Raw genomic sequence first — 26,106 nt, forward strand, 5'->3', positions numbered from 1 at the left:
ACAGGATCCGAGCTGCATCTGTGACCTACACAAAAGCTCACAGCAACACTGGTTCCTTAATCCACTGAGCAAAGCCAGGGATTGAACAGGTATCGTCATGGATACTAATCAAGTTCTTAACCTGCTGAGCCACAATGGTAACTCCTTCGTATCTCTTTTATATGGAGTTGTATCTTTTATAATAAACCAGTAAATATTTTTAAGTGACTTACATAAAAACCCAACTCTCAGCTACTGAGAGTATAAACATTTTCTGTAGATTCTGGCAAAAAAAGTAAAAGGAGATTATGAGAGCAGCTTTATATTAGACAGTATACATTTTTCCTACTGGCATTTTAAAGTATTGGGAAAGTGTTGAAAAAAAATTTTTTTGATAGGCAAGAAATAGATTTATTAAGATAGGACGCTTGTGAGAGATGCAAGCGAACAGATAAGGAGGCTCTGCCCCCAGGATCCAGCGGGCTACCAAAAATGTTGAAAATTTTGTAGTCCATCATAATTCTGGTGTCATTAAGTTTGTATTATAATACAGGATTAGTCTTCATCTGTGATGGAGACAGATTGTACACTTGTTTTATATAGATTTCTCATCCAGACATATCTATGCCACAGACAACACAATAAATTATTCTTTTTGTATATGTCATTGATCATTTATCTCCTAGAATAATAGAAAAGAAAAATACTGTGTTCATTTTCTTCTCTAGATCAGTACAATGGAACATGAATTTTCAATAAAGGAACATGGGTTTGAAGTTCAGTTGAGAGAGATGGAAGACAGTAACCGAAATTCTACTGTTGAACTGAGGCATCTCTTAGTGACTCAACAGAAGGCAGCCAATAGGTGGAAAGAAGAAACAAAGAAACTCACTGAAAGTGCAGAAATTAGAATCAGTAATCTAAAGTAAGTCCACTATTAATTATTTGATGCATTTTACAAAGAGATTATTTAACCTTTAGTTTAATGCCCTTGCTTTAATCTTTTCGTAAGAAGGGAAAAGTCTGAATGTTGTACTTATATTTTTATTCAGCAAATATTTATTGAACTACTACAAAAAATATTAAGGATTATTAACCAAACTAATATTGTATGTTTTGTAAATTTTATGCATATTCAGAAAATACAATGATCTCTGTTGGACATGGCAGTTTAGAATCTTAATACTATTTGCATATAGAGTAAATACAGTAGTTTTCTATAGTTGCAGCAGAATCAATTTGGCCTGCAAAGCCTAAAGCATTGGTTCTCTGGACCTTTAAGGAAAAATGTACTGATCCTTGCCTGGAAAGAACTTTGAACATTTATGATGAAAGAAATGAGAAGCTCTGAAGGGCTTTGAGCAAAGTAATATGATCACACTTAAATGTTCAACAGATCAGTTGGACTGCTGTATGAAGAATAGACTGGGGAAAGGGTCCAGAATAGAAGAAAAGAGAAGGTAGACAAGTACTGTGATGATCCATGTATAAAATGATGATAATTTGGATTTTTAAAGGGTTGGAAATCATTTAATTTTTTTTCCTGCTTTAGACCATGTTAATATGAGTTACATAAAAGATATTTAGGTCAAGGTATCAACTCGTTAGTTGTTTGGAGTTCGTAAAAGAGACTATAAATTTGAGAGTCATTAACATACATATGATTTTTAAAGTCATCGAATGAGAATGTATAGAAAGGAAGTCTAAATAAATTAAGCTGTCTAAGGACTAAGTTACACAAGTTAAAATTTAGAGATAAGAAAATTCCACTGAGACTGAGAAAGAAGACTGGAGAGAAAAGGAATCAAGACAGCATGGGGTTAAAAAAAGATACTTAACATTTTCTAGATAGAGAAACTGAGTCTAAGGGAGGTTAAGGAACATGTTCAAGGTCACGTACCTAACAAAGTGACAGATCCTGGTTTCAAATTTAGGCAGTTTAGGGTAAAGACAATATGGTTTTTATAATTAAGGTTTCTTTCCTTTTAGTTGTTTGTTGTTGTTGTTGTTGTTGTTGTTGTTACTGAAGTATAGTTGCTGTATAATACTGCATAATTTACAGATGTATAATGTAGTGATTCTCAGTGTTTAAAGGTTATATATCATTTATAGTTATTATAAAATATGGGCTATATTCCTCATGTTGTCCAATATATCCTTTATTTATTTTATACCAAATAGTTTGTACTTCTTGATCCCCTCCCCTATGCTGACCCTCTCATCTTTCCTTTCCCCACTGGTTTGTTTTCTATATCTGTGAATCTATTTCTTTTTTCTATATTCACTAGTTTCTTGTAGTGAATTTGATGATGTCCCAGAAGTCTCTTAAACCGTCCTCATTTCTTTTTGTTCCTTTTTTTTTTCTTTTTTCTATTCAGCAGCAGTGATTTCCACTGCTTTGTCTTCCAGCTCACTGATCTGTTCCTCTGTATCATTTAGTTTACTGTTGAGTCTTTCTGGTGTATCTTTTATTTCAGCTGTCATAGTCTTCATCTCTGTCTCTATTGTCTAAGTCATTGTTAAATAAAAATTAGTAACTTCTTGCTCTGTGCAAGAACTTCTCCTGAGTTATTTGGTAATCCTTACCATCATTCCTCTGAACTCTTTTTCAGGTACATTGTCTATCTCCATTTCACTTAGTTCCTCTTGTTTCTTTGTCTGGAACATGCTCCTCTGCAACCTCATTTTTTTTTTGTAAGATTTTTACTTTTTCTATTATAGTTGATTTACAATGTTCTGTCAATTTCTGCTGTACAGCAAAATAACCCAGTCTCTCTCTCTGTCTCACACATTCTTTTTCTAACATTATCTTCCATCATGTTCCATCACAACTGACTAGATATAAGCCACCTCATTTTGCTATGTATGTGGTAGATTAGTTACACTTGTCAACTGTGAAGAAGTGACCTTCTGTAGAAGGCATCCTATGCACCTCAGCAGCACTCTCCCCTCTCGTCACCCAAGCTGTATACTCTAGGGGTTCCTCTTGAGAGGGCTACATGGGTCCTTCTGTGGCAGGCTATGTGGGCAGTCTAGTCAGGTTGGTTGTTCCCAAGTCTGGTTGATTGCCAGGCCCTGCCTTGTGCTCATGCTACTTACTACTTATTAATGAGACCTGATCACAAAAGGAGTTGCTACCAAACCCTGGGAAGCCCCAGGGATAGTGCTGGCTCAGGGTCCAGAAGACTCTGGGCCACTACCCACTGGTGGGTGAAGCTAGATCCTGGGTTTAATGCCATATTAGCTATAGGGCCCTGGGGCTCCCAGAGTTGGTGTCAGATTACTGGGGTCAGGAGAGAGGGGCTGGCTCCATAACACCGTTGGTTATGGAGTCCATGGTGTTCTGAAGCTTGCATTGTTCTGCTCTGAGATTGTGGTTGTTGCTTCTTGTGTCTGCACCCTGGTTGGTGAGACTGACCTAAAGGCTAGTGCAGGCTCCCTGGAGGACAGTGCTGGCACCTGTCCACTTATGGGTAGAACCGAGTCTTGGTCCTGTGGTGGGCAAGGCCATGTCTAGAAGAAGCTGTGAGTTTAGGAAGTCTTTAGGCAGCCTTTCTGCTGGTGGGCAGCCTGTGTCCCCAACTAATTCGCTGTTTCGCTTGAGGTGTCCCAACCCTGGTGCCTATGTGTTGGTGGTTATCTTGGTACTAATGAGCTAGAGGGAGGATCCCAATATGGCAGCCACCAGCAGAAGTGTCCATGCAGTAAATAACTTCTACATATTGCTGCTGCCAGTGTCTATGACCCCAGGATAAGTAATAGCTGCTCCCTGCCTCTCCAGAAGAGTCTCCAAGACCAGCAGGTCAGTCTGGCCCAGGTTGCTGTCAAGTCACTTGCTTTTGCTCTGTGTCCTGGTGCACGGATATTTTGTGTGTGCCCTTTAAGAGTGAAGTCTCAGAGTTCCCATCGTGGTGCAGCAGAAACAAATCTGACTAGGAACCATGAAGTTGCGGGTTCGATCCCTGGCCTTGCTCAGTGGGTCGAGGATCTGGCATTGCCATGAGTGTGATGTAGGTTGCAGACATGGCTCAGATCTAGTGTTGCTGTGGCTGTGGTGTAGACCCACGGCAACAGCTCTGGTTAGAGCCCTAGCCTGGGAACCTCCATATGCCACGAGTGCAGCCCAGCAACAACAACAAAAAAGAGTGCAGTCTCTATTTCCCCCAGTCCTGTGGCGCTCCTGCAGTTAAGTTCTGCTGGGTTCAAAGCCAAATGCTCTGGAGGCTCATGTTCCTGATGCAGGAACCTCAGGCTGAGAAGCCTGAAGTGAGGCTCAGAACTCCAAATCCTGTGGGAGAACCTCTGTAATAGAACTGTTCTCCAGTTTGTGGGTCACGCACCCAGGTTATGGGACTTGATTATATCATGAGTCCCCCCTTCTTACCAGTCTTGTGGTTCCTTCTTTATGTCTTTAGTTGGAGATTTTTTTTTCTTGTAGGTTCTGGTCTTTTTTATCAATGGCTCTTCAGGAGATAGTTGTTAGTTTGATGTGCTCATGAAAACAGGTAAGCTCATGGTCTTTCTGCTCCACTAGCTTGACCAGTCCTCCTTTAGCCATTATGGTTTATAAAATGCTACTGATTGGTTAAGTAAGGTAAGGACTGGGAATGAGCCTTTCAGTTTGATACCCTGTGGTGGTCTTGTTTATTATGTTAAGAACAGTTTCAATGGAATGCTGAAATGAAAATGTATTTAGAATGAATTTTAAGAGAAAAGGAAAATTTTTGCTTCCAGTTAATTAATGGTGAGCTAGGAAACTTGGACCAGCCCTCCACCACAACTGAAAAAATTACATGAATTATAAAGAGCATTAAAGAATTAACAAAAAATTTATTGCCAATTTGGCTTTATCCCAGGAATGCTAAATTATTACAGCGTTAAAAAGTAAATTAGGAGTTCCCATCGTGGCTCAGCAGAAACAAATCCAACCAGGAACCATGAGGTTGTGGGTTTGACCCCTGGCCTTGCTCAGTGGGTTAAAGATCTGGTGTTGTCATGAGCCATGGTGTAGGTTGCAGACACAGCCTGTATCCTGCATTACTGTGGCTGTGGTGTAGGTCGGCAGCTGTAGCTCCAATTCGACCCCAAGCCTGGGAGCATCCATATGCTACAGGTGAGGCTCTAAAAAGCAAAAAAAAAAAAAAGAAGAAGAAAATAAATTAATGTTTTACTACATTAAATTATTGAAAGAAAAATCGTAAGTTCTCTTCAATAGATGCAAAAAAAGTAATTGAGAAAATTTAATACTATGCATTTATGATTTTTAACATATCTCTTAGCAAACTAGAAATAAAATTCCCTTAATTTTATGTAGGTATCTCTTCTAAAGCAAAGCTTATTCATAATGGAAATAAATGTTAATAAATTTCCTTTGACGATTGAGAAGAAGACAAGACCACTGTTACCACTTCTATTAGTATCTGTACCAGAAGTCCTATTCAGTGCACTATGGCAATAAAAAGACACAAAAATGTATACAAACTGGAAAGGAAGGAGGAAAACAGTTATTCTTCACAGACAATATTGATTATATATATAGAAAATCTAAAATAATTCATATGATTAGGTGAACATACAAAAAATCAGACATATTTCTACATACCAGCAACAAACATTTCAAAATAAAACTTTGAAAATAGTAAAATTTACAAGACATCAAAAAATATTAAATACCTAGAATAAATATAACAAATGATGTGTAAGACATCTACATGAAAACTATGATATTAAAAGCAATTGAAGAAAGCTTAAGTAGAGATCATGATAATTGATCAGAATACTCAGCACAACATTGTAAACTAACTGTAATAAAAATTTTTTTAAAAAGAATACTCAATATTGGGAGTTCCCTTCGTGGTGCAGTGGTTAATGAATCTAACTAGGAACCATGAGGTTGCGGGTTCAATCCCAGGCCTTGCTCAGTGGGTTGTGGATCTGGCGTTGCTGTGAGCTGTGGTGTGGGTCACAGATACGGCTCGTATCCCACGTTGCTGTGGCTCTGGCATAGGCCAGTAGCTACAGCTCCAATTGGACCCCTAGCCTGGGAACCTCCATATGCCGCAGGAGCGGCTCAAGAAAGAGCAAAAAGACTAAAAAAAAAAAAGAATACTCAATATTATAAATTTTTAACAGCCCTCCCCCAACTATCTATAGATTCAGCATAATCCCAGTCAAAACACTAGCACATCGAGCAGTATCCAAAATATATTAAGCGAAAAATTTTAAAATAGTATACAAGAGTGGTATAGGATTCTCCCCTTAGCAGGGATGTCATTTGAGTGTCTGCTACATATACACTGCATTCGGACATACATTTCATACATGCGCATTCTGCTTTTTTAACAAAGAGAGGCCAAAAATAATTTAAATGGTTATCTGTGAGGGGAAAGAAGAGGATAAAGAGAGTAGACTTCTTTAAATGAACCTTATTTTATAGATCGATAAGCTTGACTTTGAAACTATATAAATGTTTATATAATTATTAAACCAAGAATTTAAAAATACCTAAAAATTGAAAGTAAAATTAAACACATGAACTTAGTTTATAGGAAGTTCATGGCTTAACTACACAGATAAGCTATTTCAAGTAATATTACATACAATAATTAGACTGTATACCTCTAGTGAGATAAATCCTAGGGATAAAAGGAAATGCAAAAAAATCACCAAATGTTTTTAGTAGTCTTTATTAGAAATAATATTGGTATTATTATTGTGAAACTTATTTATTTAAGAACCAAGATTTTCGTCATAAGGAGAAAAAACTCAAAGAAATTAAACTCGTAATCCTAAATTGGAATTGGAAATATTAGTATGTGAATTTATGATGTTTTACTCTTTAAAATATGTATTTCCTAGCTTTATCCTCTAAAAGGACGTAGATACAGTGACCAGTATTCTGGTGTACTGAAGTACCTTCAAAAAAACCAGAACTCCTCAGAAAAATGACTGCAGATCTGGGATAGGAAAGTACAAGATGAACCTAGAAAACACTTTGTGGTAGCAAAAGAGGAGAAGATCATTGAGGTTATGTTAAAAGGACCCAGGAGCCAACTTGAAGACACTCCCACTGACCCATGTAGGGACAATTTGAGCATCAAAAAGAATATCTGTAGTGAATTGTGACATATCAAATATATTAAAAAATCTGTGACTTCAGAATATTAAATACAGAAATAAAAACAAAAAAAAGCCTTGGAGTTCCCATCATGGCTCAATGGTTAACAAACCTGACTAGCATCCACAGGGACACAGATTCAATCCCTGGCCTTGCTCAGTGGGTTAAGGATCCGGCGTTGCCATGAACTGTGGTGTAAGGTACAGACACAGCTCAGATCCAACATCGACCCCTAGACTGAGAACCTCCATATGTCACAGGTGCAGCCCTAAAAAGACAAAAGACAAAAAAAAAAGAAAGAAAGAAAGAAAAAAAAAGGCTTTGGTTACCTTTGGGAGATATTATAGAATCAACTCATTCTAAAAACAAACAAACAAACAAAGATAAAGAAGAAAATCAAGCATTTATTCTTCTCGTAGTCACTATACTTCATCAGATGCTACCTGGCATACCATAATAGCTCTTACTTCACTGTAAGGATTTTGTCAGTTACTTGTTCAGTATGTTTCTCCCAAGTATGCATCTCACAACCAGGGAAATAATCATAGGGTAGGATTATGGACACATTGAGCTCACTGTGAGACTTGAGCCAAAACTCCTTTGATGACCTTATCTACATAAACCTCTCCTCTGGCTAGTGGACCACAGTGGTATTTGGGCTCTCCAGGAATTCGTCATTCTAGCAACAGTTCCAGTAATCCTGAAAGCATCTGAATTTCCCCTTAACCATGCACATGGTTACCCTGCCTGTTCTTCATAGGTTCTTCTTAGGGGTAGGCCAGGAGGAAGTGTATTCCTTCAAAGGAACCTACAACTCCTTCCTTTGTTCAAAGGGGCTCTGAGTCTGTTAATTGACTGATTTAAGTTTGAGGGTTGGGCAAAGGGCCATGACATTTTGTTATAATGATTCAAGACTACTATTCACAAGACCTAGAGCTTTTGTACTTCTGCAAATCAAATAGGACTTTAACAAACTATCTATTTCACTTCTAGGGTGACAGTGATCAAATTAGCAAGCCTCAAAGATCTCTGCAAATCATATTCTACTGATTACTACTACAATTCTATTGCCCATTCTAATAATGACAACTGCATTTTCTTTGGAGTTTTAATGTCACCACATTGCCCTTTCTGTTGAGAATCATGCTTTTATTAAATTCAGGAAGCCAAGTTCCATGGTAGCAATTGCCACTGTCATTTCTATCCCACAGAGACAAACCACCACAGAGCTCTTCAGATCCTGGTGTAACCCATAGGACTGTATTTCTCATAGTCTTGATGAGGGGAATGTCCTCTGGTCTTCCTGAGGGACATAGTTGAAGGACAGATAAGTTGGTTTTAACATTTAAAAAATCTACCCTAACCTTCCAGTCTCCCTAATGTTTGATAACTTCCGTGACACCAGTGATTCTGATTTTGTCCTACCCTCCCAGGAACATTTGTCTTGGAGATATCCAGACACATTTAGGAATGCCATTGGCATCTAGTGTACAGGGGTAGGAATGCTATTGGCATCTAGTGTACAGGGACAGGGATGCTGTTAGACATCCTGCAATGTGCAGGATAACCCTCACAAAGAATTTTCCAGCCAGCAATGTCAATAGTGCCAAGGTTATGAAACCCTGATCTACACTATAACAGGGAGCTTCTTTCATTTTAGTATTCAATATAGGTCACCATTATATCCAGATTTTGTTCAACCAAACAAACAAATCAAAATACTAGAGCTAATTCATTGGCTCTAGAATATCTCCTTTGTGAGCCCATATTGGTAAATTTGATCTAATTCAATATTTTATTCTTTCTACTTTAACACTCTTAGGATATATTCCCACACATATCCAGTGCTGTCTGTGTAGAATTGTCAAAATTATGTAATTACACTGGTGCACTCTGCCTTCTCACAGTTCTTGTTTTGTACCTAATTTCCTGGCTCTTACTCGCCTTGGTTATGGCTATAAATGTAGAAGCAATTGATGATGGTAAGGTAAATCTTGAAAGTAGTCCCCTATTCCTTGCACAACTTCCTCAGGTGAGGCCATTGAAAGTTCTTCAAGTGAAGAGGACTTGCTTTTCCAAATAGAGTGGAAGGACTGGTTCTACTGGCAACAGAAGCATTGCAGAATTTAGGGGTTCAAGGCTCCAACAGATAAAATGTCTGTCTGTTCACATGTCCCCATTCCAATTTGTAGGGAAGAAGAGATCCTGCCAGGTTGGGAATTCAGCTTACGGTGTAACTCAGCCATCCATGAGACTAGACTTTGGATTTGATTATCAGAAAGCTTAGCTTTGCAGCCAGTGGAGATAAGGGGTTTTTTAGGGTAGTCATTGTAGCTTTAAGGCCCTTAACCTGAACCTTGAGCCCAGAATTGAAAACTCTTGAGTTCTTGAGTTTGAACTCAAGTACAAAGTTCTCCATGGTACCTAAAAGCTGCATTTTACTCTTCATTCCCTAAAGTATTCTATGCCGTTAATTACTTGGTCACTCAAAACCTTACGTTCTACAGGCACTTGATTATATGGGTAATAATTTTAAAAAAGTGTTTTACCTTTGCAAATTAGGGACTACCAGTAGCCCCATTACCATTAGCCTTTACATTTAATCAAACATAGAATCAATTCTAGATAATCCACAACTAGTTAGAATACCCATTCATAAGGTTATATTCCTACTTCTGGTACTAATTCCTATATGAAGTAGGCTTTATTCAGGGAAACAGAACTACTCTGGGTGATACAGGATATGGGGTTTAATCTGGGAATAAGGCTTTACACAGTGGGAACTGGTAGAGAAATCAGTGCAGTGTAGTTGTCTCTGTGTCTGGTGCTAGGCCTGAAGTCACTGTGGGTCAGCTAAACCAGCTGGTTGTGGATGAGAGCAACTCACAAGAACAAACTGAAACTCTGTTTTCTTTTTTTTTTTTTTTTAATAATTTTTTTTATTTTCCCACTGTACAGCAAGGGGGTCAGGTTATCCCTACATGTATACATTACAATTACATTTTTCCCCCACCCTTTCTTCTGTTGCAACATGAGTATCTAGACAAAGTTCTCAATGCTATTCAGCAGGATCTCCTTATAAATCTATTCTAAGTTGTGTCTGATAAGCCCAAGCTCCTGATCCCTCCCACTCCCTCTCCCTCCCATCAGGCAGCCACAAGTCTTTTCTCCAAGTCCATGATTTTCTTTTCTGAGGAGATGTTCATTTGTGCTGGATATTAGATTCCAGTTATAAGTGATATCATATGGTATTTGTCTTTGTCTTTCTGGCTCATTTCACTCAGTATGAGAGTCTCTAGTTCCATCCATGTTGCTGCAAATGGCATTACGTCATTCTTTTTTATGGCTGAGTAGTATTCCATGGTGTATATATACCACATCTTCCAAATCCAATCATCTGTCGATGGACATTTGGGTTGTTTCCATGTCCTGGCTATTGTGAATAGTGCTGCAATGAACATGCGGGTGCATGTGTCTCTTTTAAGGAGAGTTTTGTCCGGATAGATGCCCAAGAGTGGGATTGTGGGGTCATATGGAAGTTCTATGAATAGATTTCTAAGGTATCTCCAAACTGTTCTCCATAGTGGCTGTTCCAGTTTACATTCCCACCAACAGTGCAGGAGGGTTCCCTTTTCTCCACAGCCCCTCCAGCACTTGTTATTTGTGGATTTATTAATGATGGCCATTCTGACCGGTGTGAGGTGATATCTCATGGTAGTTTTGATTTGCATTTCTCTTATAACCAGCGATGTTGAGCATTTTTTCATGTGTTTGTTGGCCATCTGTATATCTCCAGGTCTATTCAGGTCTTTTGCCCATTTTTCCATGGAACTCTGTTTTCACCTGTCTCATACCACTTCCACCTTCACCACTTTCATGGTCGACCTGCAGGAGACGCCACTGCCCTTCCCCGTGGTTCTGCACATGACCCAAGAGTCCAAAAGAGGATGTCTGCCAAGAAGCAGAAAATAGAATTGCTGTGGATTCACACCAGCATAGTGACCTAGACTATCAGCAGCTGTGCATGAGTAGCCACAGTGCCAGGTGCCCTTCCAGCTTTCAGAACCTACCACATAAATTTCTCTTACAGTAAACACTAGCCCAGAACCAGGCAGAAAAGGGGATCCTGGGAAATGCAATTCCAGCTCAACTAAGTTGATGCAATCTGAAGCTACCACCAGGTATTTGTCTTAGTTTAGTAGTTCTTGATGTTGGGCAGTTGACAATGTTTACATAAGGAAGTATGAAACCGTATAAGATAAAGTATACTTAACATCAATCTAAGGATTATATTAATAATAGCTTTAATTTGTTGAATAAACACTGTTTGCCACTTTACATACTTCTTTAATCATCACAAAAACTTTATGAAGTAAATTCTTTTATATCCCCGCATTAGGGTTCTTCAGAGAAACAACCTGTGTGTGTGTGTGTGTGTGTGTGTGTGTGTGTGTGTGTCTCTGTGTGTGTGTGCATTTGCATGTATGTGTATGTATATAAAGATTTATCTTAAGAAATTGGTTCAAGTGAGATTATAGAGGCTTGGTGAGTCCAAGGTCTGATGGAGAAGACTGGCAGACTAGAGTTTTAAGGAGTTGCATTTTGAGTCCAAAAGCATTCAGACTGAAAACCTGAAAAACAGTTGTTACTGCTCAAGTCCAAAGGCCTTCAGCTCCAGAGGTCCCTCTTGCTTGGGGAAGTCAGCTTTTTGTTCTTTTCAGGCCATCAGTTGATTTTATCAGGCCCACCCACATTATGAAGGACATTCTGCTTTACTCAGAGTCCAATAACTTAAATGTAAGTCTCATCCAAAAGCACTCTCATAGAAACATCCAAAATAACATTTGTTCAAACATCTAGGCAGCATGGCCCAGCCAAATTGACATATAAAATTAACCATGACAGCCCCTGAATCATACATGCGGAAACTGGGACTTTAAAAAAAAGCTATACAAGTCCGCAATTCATTATCTGCAATTCCAAATCCCCCCTCCAAAAAAAAAAAAAAAAACCTTCTGAAAATAATCCTTTCATAAGTTAGGTGCCTACACTTTGGTGGCAAAACCTGACATGAAGTGACAGGAGGCTATTTGTAATACAGGTATATCTGTGTGTACACTCACATACACATAGAGATACACCGAAACATATATTTCCTTTATTGTGCCTATTCATATGTTTGAGAAATATTTATGACCATTATAATCTCTACCCTACTCTAAACCCTTAACATATTTTTCTTGGATGTCTTGGATTTTGCTGTATTATATATGTAACTTTTGCACACCAACTAATCACTCCCAGTGGACTATTGATAGTGAATGTGTTTTATTTTAGTTTGTATTCCCTGAAGTATCAAGCAAAGTGCCTTGCCAAAAGCAAACACATAGAATGTTGAATTTAATTGCCTTGAGTCTGTCAAAATAATTTTAATACAACCCTGTCTGTTGCTTTGTAGTCTCGTCTGGAAAGATTGTTAAGGCCCTTTGTAGCTTTTGCTCCAAGAATACTACTTGATTTTTTGAAAAGTAATTTTAACCCAGTTATACATGTATTTTACCATCAAGGAGTTTTCACATGATTTCATGAGTTACCTAATTACTTTATAGGAGCCTGTGAGTTGTGAGATCATTCGTATTTTTGGAGAATATTATTAGTTCAGAGAAATCAAAGCATTCAAAAATTATAGATATCCTAGATTTTAAATTATATACATCTTAGATTCTGTACATATATACTTTAATATATAGGATTACATATATTTGGCCAAGAATCACCTTAATTTTTACAACAAATGCCCTATACATTAAATTCATATAACTAAGATTATTTTAAATGCTGTAAGATGGTTCATGTTTTAAAAAAAACCTCTAAAGTAAGTGTACTGCAAAGGAAAATTTGTATAGTTCTCTTTTCAATTATAGACAAATCAGTAATCCTCATGAATTATTTCTCCTCCCAAACAAACTGAGGTGGAGATCTGGCATGAGCACAAAAAAGTAAGTTTCTACATATGGCACACACAAAAGATCAAACCAGAAAGCAAAGATGGAAAGGAAGAGTAGACTTGAATCAACTTGGAAGAAGATGAGAAAACACACCAGTCACACTATAAACCAGATGGGCTATAGTTGTAAAAGAAATAAAATAATAAAATACTTTATTAGTGAAAATACATGGGTAAATCCAAAAATATGGGCTATAGTTGAAATAAAATAATAAAATACTTTATTAGTGAAAATACGTGGGTAAATCTCAAAATATGAAACCCTGGTGACTGAGGTTATTTGATATGATCACTCAGTACCTTTAGTACCTACTGATAATTTTAACAGTGATACTAGATGGATAAAGTCATTCATCTTTTAATAAAAGTCCTCCTAATGAGCTAAATTAAGGTAACAGAAGGCTCCTTTGATTACTCAAACCCAGTTTTCAAATATTGAGAAATATAATAGATTTTAGGACTAAACGTTTATCTGGCTTGAGAGTTGAAGGTGGGAAGAAATGATCCAAAGTTCAGCACTAAATCACAATTTTGGAGGAATGTATTTACTGGAACATAAAGATACTCATAATCAAAAATTAATAGTAAATAGCATTTTTAATGATTCCTGGTTTATAAATTCTGAATGTTTATATAATGAAATACATTTACATTTTGGGGTTTTTTTTTAAGGTGCAAATATCTTGATACAAAGATGGTGCTGAAATCTGAGAAAGAAATATCACAAAAGGGAATTCTTATTTAATTATATTATGGGATTATTATTCCCACAAATACTTGGATTTGTTTTTTTCTGTTCAGGACTTCTGTTAACAGTTTCATTACTGAATGACTAATCTCTCTCCTAACTTTTCATATGTGATCCATTTGGAAAACAATATGATGTTTGCCCTCAAAATAAAAAAATAAATAGTTCCCTTCCTGTGTCTGTCTGTCCCACTCTCTCTCTCCTCTTGTATTTTTCTTGTTATTGTTCTTTTTGGGTTTTTTTAAGATTTTTATTATTTTTTGCTATAGTTATTTACAGTGTTGTGTCAATATCTGCTGAACAAGAAAGTGACCAGTCATGTGTGTGTGTGTGTACTCTTTTTCTAACATTATCCTCTATCATGTTATTATTTTATAACATTATCCTCCTCTATCACAAGTGACTAAATAGAGTTCCCCTTGCTATAAAGCAGGATCTCATTGCTTATCCATTCTAAATGTAATAGTTTGCATCTGCAGTAAACATACGGGTGCAAGTATATTTTTCAATGAAAATTTTATCTGGATCCAAGAGTGGGATTGCTGTGCCATATGGGAGTTCTATATTTAGTTTTCTGAGATACCTCCATACTGTTTTCTATAGTTGTCATACCAATTTACATTCCCATCAAAAGTGAAGGAAGGTACCCTTTTCTCCGCACCCTCTCCAGCATTTATTATTTGTTGACTTGTTAATGATGGCCATTCTGACTGCTGTGATGTGGTACCTCATTGTAGGTTTGAATTGCATTTCTCTAATAATTAATGATGTTGAGCATTTTTTCATGTGGCTGTTGGCCATCTGTATGTATTCTTTGGAGAAATGTCTACTCAGGTCTTCTGCCCATTTTTTGATTGGGTTTGTTTTTTTTTTATATTGAGTTGTATAAGTTATTTGTATATTTTAGAGATAAAGCACTTGTCAGTTGCATCATTTGAAACTATTTTCTCCCATTCTGTAGGTTTTTTGGGGTTTTTTTTATGGTTTTCTTTACTGTGCAAAAGCTTGTAAGTGTGATGGTGGTTTGTTTTTTTTTGTTTGTTTGTTTGTTTTTTTATGGTTTCCTTTGCTGTGCAAAAGCTTGTAAGTGTGATGATGTCCCATTGGTTTATTTTTGTTTTTATTTCTGTGCCTTGAGAAACTGACCTAAGAAAACATTTGTATGGTTGATATCAGAGAATGTTTTGCCTATGTTATCTTCTAGGAGTTTTATGGTGCCTTGTCATGTTTAAATCTTTAGGCCATTTTGAGTTTATGTATGTGCATGGTGTGAGGGTGTGTTCTAGTTTCATTGATTTATATGCATCTATCCAGTTTTCCCAGCACCACTTGCTGAAGAGACTTTTTCCCATTTTATATTCTTGCCTTCCTTGATGAAGATTAATTGACCATTTGTGTCTGGGTTTATTTGTGGGTTCTCTATTCTGTTCCATTGGTCTGTATGTCTGTTTTTGTAGCACTACCACACTGTCTTGATGACTGTAGCTTTGTAGTATTGTCTGACATCTGGGAGAGTCATGCCTCCTGCTTTGCTTTTTTTTTTTTCCCCTTCAGGATTGCTTTGGCAATTCTGGATCTCTTGTGGTTCCATATAAATTTTTGGATTGTTTGTTTTAGTTTTGTGAAAAATGTCATGGGTAATTTGATAGGAATCTCATTGACTCTGTAGATTGCTTTGGATAGAATGGCCATTTTAATGATACTAAGTCTTCCCATCCAGGAGCATGAGATATCTTTCCATTTCTTTCCATTCTTCTTTAATTTCTTGATTAATGTTTTATAGTCCCCATCATGTTAAGTCTTTCACCTCCTTGGTCAGGTTTATTCCTAGGTATTTAAATTTTGGGGGGGTGAGATTTTTAAAGGTATTATATTTTTATATTTCTTCTAATTCATTTTTAGTATCCAAAAACGCAACTGATTCCTGAACATTAATCTTGTATCCTGCTACTTTGCTGAATTCGTGGATCAGATCGAGTAGTCTTTGTGTGGAGTCCTTACGGTTTTCTATATAAAGTATCGTGTCATCTGCATAGAGTGACAATTTTACCTCTTCTCTTCCAAACTGGATACCTGTTATTTCTTTTGTTTGTCTGATTGCTGTGGCTAAGACTTCCAATACAATGTTGAATAGAAGTGTTCAGAGTGGTGGGCATCCTTGTCTTGTCCCAGATTTTAGGAGGATGGCTGTCATTTTTTGTCCATTGAGTACTATACTGTCTGTGGGTTCATCATAAATGGCTTTTACTATGTTTAGGTATGTCCCCTCTATCCCCACTTTGGTAAGAGTTTTTATCATAAATGGATGTTGGATATTTGTCAGATGCTGCATCTCTTGAGATGATCATGTGGTTTTTTACTTTTCTTTTGTTAATGTGATGTATGACATTGGTTTGTGTATGTTGAACCATTCTTGTGAACTTGGGATGAAACACACTTAGTCGTGGTAGATGATCTTTTTTATGTGTTGTTGGATTCGGCCGGCTGAAACTTTGTTGAGAATTTTTGCATCTATATTCATCAAAGATTCTGGCCTATAATTTTCTTTTTTGATAGTATCTTTGTCTGGTTTTGGTATTAGAGTAATGGTAGCTTCATAGGATGTCTTTGGGAGTGTTCCTTCTTCATCCTTTTGGAGAAGTTTAAGAAGGATGGGTATAAATTCTTCTCTGTATGTTTGATAGAATTCACCTGTGAAGCCACCTGGTCCTGGACTTTTGTTTGTAGGAAGTGTTTTTATTACATATTCAATTTCATTTCTAGTGATCAGTCTGTTGAAATGATCTATTTCTTGATTCAGTTTTGGCAGGCTGTAGGTCTCTAGAAAGTTGTCCATTTCTTCTAGGTTGTCAAATTTGTTGGCATGTAACTGTTCATAGTATTCGCTTAGAGTTTTTTTGTATTTCTGCAATGTCCATTGAGACTTCTCCTTCTTCATTTCTTATTTTGTTTATTTGAGTTCTTTCTCTCCCCTTCTTGGTGAATTTGGCCAGGGGTTTGTCAATTTTGTGTGCCCTTTCAACAAACCAGCTCTTGGTGTTATTGATTCTTTCTATTGTTTTTTGAATCTGTATTTTATTGATTTCCACTGTGATCTTTATGATTTCCTTCCTTCTCCTGAAGGTTTTGTTTGTTCTTCTTTTTCTTATTCTTTTAGGTAGTAGGTTAAATTGTTGATTTGAGATTTTTCTACCTTTTTGAGGAAGGCCTATATCGCTATGAACTTCCTTCTAAGCACTTCTCTTGTGACATCCCATAGATTTTGAATGGTTGCATTTTCATTGTCATTTGTCTCAAGGTATTTTTTAATTTCTCTTTTGATTTCCTCATTGACCCATTGTTTTTTCAGTAACATGTTATTTAATCTCCATATAGTCCTTTTTTTTTTTTTCATTTCTGTTCCTGTGCTTGATTTCTAGTTTCATCCCATTGTGTTCAGAGAAGATACTTGAAATAATTTCTGTTCTCTTAAATTTGTTGAGGTTAATTTTGTGTCCCAGTATGTGGTCAGTCCTTGAGAATGTTCCTTGTGCACTTGAAAAGAATGTATATTCTAATTTTTTTGGCTGTAATGTCCTGAAAATGTCAATTAAGTCTAACTTTTCTATTGTGTCATTTAGGATCTTTGTTGCCTTTTTGATTTCTGTCTAGAGCATCTGTCCATTGATGTGAGTAGGGTGTTAAAGTCTCCTACTATAATTGTATTCTCATAAATTTCTCCTTTTATGTCTGTTAGTATTTGTTGAAGGTATCTGGGTGCTCTTATATTAGGGGCATATATATTGACAATTATAATATCCTCTTCTTGAATGGATCCTTTAACCGTTAAATAGTGTCCTTCTTTGTCTTTCTTTACGGCCTTTGGGTTTTTTTGTTTTTGTTTTTGTTTTTTGTCTTTTTGCTATTTCTAAGGCCGCTCCTGCGGCATGTGGAGGTTCCCAGGCTAGGGGTCTAATCGGAGCTGTAGCTGCAGGCCTACACCAGAGCCACAGCAACACGGGATCCTAGCCACGTCTGCAACCTACACCACAGCTCGTGGCAACACCAGATCATTAACCCACCCACTGAGCAAGGCCAGAGATTGAACCTACAACCTCATGGTTCCTAGTCGGATTCGTTAACCACTGCGCCACGACAGGAACTCCTATGGCCTTTGTTGTAAAGTCTGTTTTGTCTGGTATGATTGCAACTCCTGCTTTCCTATCTTTTTCATTCACATGAAATATCTTTTCCCCATCCCGTCAATTCAATTTATGTGTCCTAAGGTGAGTATCTTCTAGACAGCGAATTGTAGGTTCTTGCTTTCTTTTTACCCAATCTGCCACTCTATGTCTTTTGATTGGAGCATTCAGTTCATTGAAATTTAAGATAATTATTGATAAATATGCATTTATTGCCATTTTAAACACTGTTTTCCAGTTGATTCTGTTTCTCCTTTGTTTCTTTCTTTTTTTGTTTGGATGATTTCCTTTTATTTTATGCTTGTGTCCTATTCTTTTTTGTTCTTGTGAATGTGATGTTTGGTTTTGATTTGGGGTTGCCCTGTTTTTGAAGTATGTTAACCCCTTGCTATATCTGCTGGCTTTAGCCTGATAGTCATGTAGGCTCAAACACATCCTAAAAATAAACAGTCTGGATTTTCTTACTTTCCTTCCCCACACTTTATGATTTTGAGGTACTTTTTTTTTTGACATCTTCATGTTTGTTCTTTTGCTGTTCCTTGTGTTTATCGTCATTTTTACAATAGAGGGGAATTTTTTCCTGTTTTTTTTTTTATTTTTGTCTTTTGTCTTTTTTTTGGGGGGGGGGCCACACCTGCGGTATATGGAGGTTCCCAGGCTAGGGGTCCAATCAGAGCTGTAGCCATTGGCCTACGCCACAGCCACAGCAACATGGGATCCAAGCCGTGTCTGCAAGCTATACCACAGCTCACAAGAAGAGGTTGGCCAGGAGTTCCCATCTCGTGGCTCAGCAGAAACGAATCAGACTAGCATCCATGAGGACACAGTTTCCATCCCTGGCCTTGTTCAATGGGTTAAGGATTCAGCATTGCCATACTACAAAAATACAAAAAACCGTGAGAGAATACTATGAACAATTGTATGCTAACAAATTCGGCAACCTAGAAGAAATGGAAAATTTCTAGAAACTTACAGCATGACAAAACTGAGTCAAGAAGAAACAGCGAGCTTGGAGTTCCCGTCGTGGCACAGTGGTTAACGAATCCGACTAGGAACCATAAGGTTGCAGGTTCGGTCCCTGCCCTTGCTCAGTGGGTTAACGATCCGGCATTGCCATGAGCTCCGATTCGACCCCTAGCCTGGGAACCTCCATATGCTGCGGGAGCGGCCCAAAAAATAGCAAAAAAAAAAAAAAAAAAAAACAGGGAGCTCCCATCATGCCTCAAGGTTAACGAATCTGACTAGGAAACCAGGAGATTGAGGGTTTGATCCCTGGCCTCGCTTAGTGGGTTAAGGATCCAGTGTTGCCGTGAGCCATGGTGTAGGTTGCAGAAGCGGCTCAGATCCCGCATTGCTGTGGCTCTGGTGTAGGCCATCGACTGCAGCTCTGATTAGACCCCTAGCCTGGGAACTTTCATATGCCACAGGTGTGGCCCTGGAAAAGAAAAAAAGACCAAGAAAGAAAAAAAAAGAAATTGATCAACTGAACAAACCAATCATTAGAAATGAAATTGATTATGGCATAAAAACACTCCCTACAAATAAAAGTCCAGGACCAGATGGCTTCACAGGTGAATTCTACCATACATACAAAGAGGAACTTATATCCATTATCCTAAAACTTTTCAAAAGGTTGAAGAAGAAGGAACACTACCAAAGACATTCTGTGATGCCAGCATCACCCTAATTCCAAAACAGACAAAAATATCACCAAAAAGAAAACTAGAGGCCAATATCTTTGGCGGATATAGATGCGAAAATTCTCAACAAAATTTTAGCCAACTGGGAGTTCCTGTCATGGCACAGTGGTTAATGAATCCGAGTAGGAACCATGACGTTGCAGGTACGATCCCTGGACTTGCTAAGTGGGTTAAGGATCTGGCGTTGCCATGAGCTGTGGTGTAGGTCACAGGCACGGCTCGGATCCCGCATTGCTGTGGCTCTGGTGTAGGCTGGTGGCTAGAGCTCCAAATAGACCCCTAGCCTTGGAACCTCCACATGCCATGGGAGCAGCCCTAGAAAAGACAAAAAAAAAATTTTAGCCAACCAAATCCTACAACATATAAAAAAGATCATACACCACAACCAGGTGGGATTCATCCCAGCTGCACAAGGATCATTCAACACACCCAAATCAATCAACATCATACACCACATTAACAAAAGAAAAGTCAAAAACCACATAATCATCTCAATAGATGCAGAAAAAGCATGTGACAAAGTCCAACATCCATTCATGACCAAAACTCTTACCAAAGTGGGTATAGAGGGGACATACCTCAACAGAGGAAAAGTTGTTAGGACAAATCCACAACAATATAATGCTCAATGGAGAAAAGCTGAAAGAATTCCTACTAAAATCTGGAACAAGACAAGGATGCCCACTCTCATCACTCTTATTCAACATAGTTTTGGAAGTCCTAGCCACAGCAATCAGACAAACAAAAGAAATAAAAGGCAACCACATTGGAAGAGAAGAGGTAAAACTGTCCCTCCATGCAGATGACATGATACTACTACAGATAGAAAAACCCTAAGGACTCAACCCCAAAACGACTTGAACTGATCAATAAATTCAGCAAAGTAGCAGGATATAAGATTAACACGCAGAAATCAGTTGCATTTCTGTACACTAACAATGACATATTAGAAAAGGAATACAAACATACAATACCTTTCAAAATTGCACCACCCAAAATCAAATACCTGGGAATATACCTGACCAAGGAGGTAAAGGACTTATATGCCAAGAACTATAAAACACTAATCAAGGAAATTAAAGAAGATGTAAAGAAACGGAAAGGCATTCCATGCTCCTGGGCTGGAAAAATTAATATTGGAAAAATGGCCATACTACCCAAAGCAATCTATAGATTCAATGCAATCCCTATCAAATTACCCATGACGTTTTTCACAGAACTTAAACAAACAATCCGAAAATTTATATGGAACCACAAAAGACCCAGAAGTGCCAAAGCAATCCTGAGAAACAAAAACCAAGCAGGAGGCATCACACTTCCAGACTTCAGGCAATATTACCAAGCCACAGTCATCAAGACACTGTGCTACTGGATCCAAAACAGACATACAGACCAATGGAACAGAACAGAGAACCTGGAATGAAACCCAGACACCTATGGTCAGTTACTCTTTGACAAAGGTGGCAAGAACATAAAATGGGAAAAAGACAGTCTTTTCAGCAAGTATTGCTGGACAGCTGCTGGACAGCTGCATGCAAAGCAATGAAATTAGAACACACCCTCACACCATGCACCAGAAGAAACTCAAAATGGCTGAAAGACTTAAATATAAGACAAGACACCATCAAACTCCTGGAAGAGAACATAGGCAAAACATTCCCTGACATCAACCTTAGAAATGTTGTCTCAGGTCAGTCTCCCAAAGCAACAGAAATAAGAGCAAAAATAAACCAATGGGACCTAATCAAGTGACAAACTTTTGCGCAGCAAAGGAAACCCAAAAGAAAACAAAAAGACAACTTACAGAATGGGAGAAAATAGTTTCCAATGATGCAACCAACAAGGGCTTCATCTCTAAAGTATACAAACAACGTGTACAACTCAACAGCAAAAAAGCCAATAACCCAATGGAAAAATGGGCGGAAGACCTGAATAGACATTTCTCCAAGGAAGAGATACAGCTGGCCAGCAAACACATGAAAAAATTGTCAACATCCCTGATTATGAGAGAAATGTAAATCAAAATTACCATGAGATACCACCTCTCACCAGTCAGAATGTCCATCATTAATAAGTCCACAAATACCAAGTGCTGGAGGGGGTGTGGAGAAAAGGGAACCCTCCTGCACTGGTGGTTGGAATGTAAACTGGTACAACCCCTAGGGAGAACAGTATAGAGATACCTTAGAAATCTACACATAGAACTACCATATGACCCAGCAATCCCACTCTTGGGCATATATCCAGACAAAACTTTCCCTAAAAAAGACACAAGCACCTGCATGTTCCTTGCAACACTATTCACAATAGCTAAGACATGGAAACAACCCAAATGTCCAGCAACAGATGATTGGATTAGGAAGAAGTGGTATATACACACAATGGAATACTACTCAGCCATAAAGAAAAACAAGGTAATGCCATTTGCAGCAACATGGATGGAACTAGAGACTCTCTAGTTCTATATATCTGGAATATAATATCCAGCACAAATGAACCTTTCCATGGAAAAGAAAATCATGGACTTGGAGAATAGACTTGTGCTTGCCAAGGGGGAGGGGGAAGGGAGTAGGGTGGATTGGGGAGTTTGGGGTTAATAGATGCAGACTATTGCCTTTGTAATGGATTAGCAATGAGATCCTGCTGTGTAGCACTGGGAACTTTGTCTAGTCACTTACGATGGAAGATGATAATGTGAGGAAAAAAAATGTACACATATATGTGTATCTGGGTCACCATGCTGTACAGTAGAAAAAAAAAATTGTATTGGGGAAATAATAATTTAAAAAAATTTTTTAGAAGAAATTGAAATTGATAACAAATGTAAATTTCTTCCTTAAGGTTGCATAGCTACTCAAGGTCAGAGTGAAATTCAAATTGTCATCTGTCTGCCCCATGACATTTATTGCTTTGTTAAAAAGGATCTGTATTCCCATAGACTGAATTACCAATTGCTTCTTGTAAATTTTATATTTTATTATACCTCTTTGAATGATTTTGCTACAGCTAGAAAAAAAAAGAAAAAAAAAGAAAACCTACTGAATGGGAGAGAATATTTGCAAATGATATGACTGGTAAGGTGTTAATATCCAACATATACATACAGCTCATACAACTCAACATCAAAAAGTAAACAACCTCAAAAATGGGCAGAATACTTGTATACACATTTTTCCAAAGAGGAATGCGTATTGCTAACAGGCACATGAAAATATGTTCAATATTGATAACATTGCAAGAGGAGGGGATAGAGGCATATAGGGGTACTGGAGTAAGAGGCACAAATATATAGACATCAGCTTAGAAGATATGCTGTACAACACGGAGAATACAGCCAGTATTTTATAGTATCCTTAAATGAAGTATAACTTTTAAACACTGTGAATCCCCATATTATAACTATAACTTACATCCTGTTGTACAGCAGCAACACTTTAATTTAAAAAAAAAAACTGCAAGAAACTCACCTTAAAGGTTAAGAACATATTGTCTATTTCAAAACTGCCTGAATTTGAAAATAAAATCTGTCACTTTGTTAACTATGTGACCTTGAACAAGTTCCTTAACCTCTCTCAGCCTCAGTTTCCCTCTCTATAAAATATAAGTATATCCCACTATTATTGCTTATTCTCTTCTAAAAAATTTTTTACCATTCTGTATTGAATCTTGTTTCTCTCAATATTCTTTCTCAGTCCCAGTGGAATTTTCATCTCTCCATGTTTAACTTTTGGTACTTAAGCCTTGGAGAGCTTAATTTCTGTTTTTGTTCCAGCACCATACAGTATGGATGGCTGTAGCTTTGTAGTATAGTCTCAAATCACGAAGCCTGGTTCCTCTACCTCCGTTTTTCTTCCTCAAGATTGCATTGTGGGGTCTCTTGTGTTTCCCCAAATTAAATATTTTTGTTCTAATTCTATGAAAAATGCCATTGGTAATCTGGTAGAGATTGTATTTGAATCTGTAAATTCCTTGGGTGGTATAGTCATTTTGACAATATTGAGTCTTCCAATCTAAGAACATGGTGTACCTTTCTATTAGTGCCATCTTTGATTTCTTTCATTACGTCTTATAGTTTTCAGAGTACAAGTCTTTCGCCTCCTTAGGTAGGTTTATTCCTAGGTATTGTATTCTTTTTGATGTGATGGTAATGGGCTGTTTCCTTAATTTCTCTTTTTGATATTTTGTTATTAAGAGTATGGAAATCCAACGGATTTCTGTGTGTTAACTTTGTATACTCGACATTTCTGAATTCACTGATGAGCTCTAGTATTTTCTGGTGGCATCCTTAGAACTTTCTGCGTAGAGTAGACAATTTTATCTTTTCCCTTCCAATTTGGGTAGCTTTTATTTCTTTTTCTTGTCTGATTGCTGTCGCTAGAACTTCCAATGATATGTTGAAGAAAAGGGGCGAGAGTGTGCATCCTTATCTTGTTACCGATCTTGGAGGAAATGCTTTCAGTTTTTCACTGTTGAATACAATATTGGGTATCAGGTTTTCACATGTGGCCTTTACTAATGTTGAGGTATGTTCTCTCTATAGCCACTTTGTTGATTTTTTTATCATGAATGGATGAATTTCTTCAAAATGTTTTACTGAGATGATCAAATGATTTCTTTCTCTGTCTTTTTTTTTTTTTACTGCCACGCCGGTGGCATATGTAAGTTCCTGGGCTAGGGGTTCTAATTGGAGCTGCAGCTGCTGGCCTACACCATAGGCACAACAAGGCGGGATCCAAGCTGTGTCTGTGACCTACACCAGAGCTCGCAGCAATGTGGATCCTTAACCCACTGAGTGAGGCCAGGGATCGAACGCACATCCTCATGGATACTAGTCAGATTCATTTCCACTGTGCCACAATGGGAACTCCTCAAATGCTTTTTATTCATTTATTTAATGTTGCATACCACATTGACTGACTTATGGTTACTGAACTATCTGTACTCCTGGGATAATTTCTCTTTAAACATGGTGTATAATACTTTTTAATGTACTATTGAATTTGATAGGCAGACGGGGCTCAGATCCCATGTTGCTCTGGTTCTAGCGTAGGCCAGCAGCAACAGCTCTGATTAGACCCCTAGCCTGGGAAACTCCATAAGCCACGGGTGTGGTCCTAAAAAGGCAAAAGCCAAAAAAAAATTTTAAAAAACCATTGGTAAACTGCCTTCCAAATCCTAAACAAATTAAAACTACAAAATTTCCAGTAATTTAGTGATTTTTTTTTACCTCTTTGATAAAAGGAAAAAAGGAAATAGACTATTTCCTTCAAAATCAAGAGAATAATACTGTTACTTGACACTGAACATCAGTAAAATTGTTTTCCTACTACTATGCACTATTTTTAAAGTAGTTTTTTAACATCAGTATGAAAGTGACCAAATGTTCCCTGTCATCAAAGACACTATATTCTAGTTGGGGCGGCAGCCCATGAAGATCTGTACTCATGGAGGTTTACTCTGCTACTAGATATTTAGCAATTCAATCTCTACTTTTAGTGAGTGGATTCTTTATTTATTTTGCCATTTCTATGAATTGTATCAAACTCAATTCATATGTCATTGCTACCGACTTACGCTGTTCTCAAAACTTCAGTAGTTTCAGAATTAATATGAACTTCTCAGATCATCCATTTAGCACATAACTGAAGGCATCATGTTCAGTTGTTTTCCACTTTGCATAGAATTCTAGAGCACTGTGTATGTCTTCCTGAAATAGTCTTCATTTTTTATGCATAACTCTTTTAAATATTGAAAAACATAAGCTTAGAATTACATATTTACCAGTGGTCTTAAATAATGAACTACTGAAATACCAGTTTTAAAGACCTAAAATTTTTCTCCTAAACATGACTTAAGATCTTGGTGAAGGAATCAGTTGGGAATACAAAAATCTAAAACACTAGATTCAGGTCCAAGGTCTGTACCAGAAATATGTGATTATATATAAATCAATTTTCTCAAGCCTCAATTTTATCATCTATGAGAATTAAAAACCACCTTGGGGAGTTCCCGTCGTGGCGCAGTGGTTAACGAATCCGACTGGGAACCATGAGGTTGCGGGTTCTGTCCCTGCCCTTGCTCAGTGGGTTAATGATCCGGTGTTGCCGTGAGCTGTGGCGTAGGTTGCAGACGCGGCTCGGATCCCGCGTTGCTGTGGCTCTGGAGTAGGCTGGTGGCTATAGCTCCGATTAGGACCCCTAGCCTGGGAACCTCCATATGCCGCGAGAGCGGCCCAAGAAATAGCAAAAAGACAACAACAACAACAAAAAAAACCACCTTGGTTTGCTAGGGTTATTTATGAAATAAGGTGAATATTAATGCTTCTTATAAACTGTAAAGCATCATGTTATTAGTAGAATTAGACATGTTTTATA

The 26,106-nt window shown here is 37.6% G+C and overlaps 1 protein-coding gene across 4 annotated transcripts in view; it reads left to right on the plus strand.

The window, feature by feature from the left end:
• The window catches only part of SCLT1 (sodium channel and clathrin linker 1), a 256,137-nt gene that overhangs the window by 202,704 nt on the left and 27,327 nt on the right, over positions 1-26,106 (plus strand). For all 4 annotated transcript variants that reach the window (XR_007137479.1, XM_047798622.1, XM_047798620.1 and 1 more), the window contains exon 18: positions 708-904. Coding sequence is in view for 3 of the 4 variants with exons in the window: in XM_047798622.1 (XP_047654578.1) it covers positions 708-904 (197 nt within the window). In the remaining variant the exon portion in view is untranslated. The remainder of the gene's footprint in view (positions 1-707; positions 905-26,106) is intronic.

Source organism: Phacochoerus africanus, chromosome 10 (assembly GCF_016906955.1).
Source record: "Phacochoerus africanus isolate WHEZ1 chromosome 10, ROS_Pafr_v1, whole genome shotgun sequence".
NCBI classification, from domain to species: Eukaryota; Metazoa; Chordata; class Mammalia; order Artiodactyla; family Suidae; genus Phacochoerus; species Phacochoerus africanus.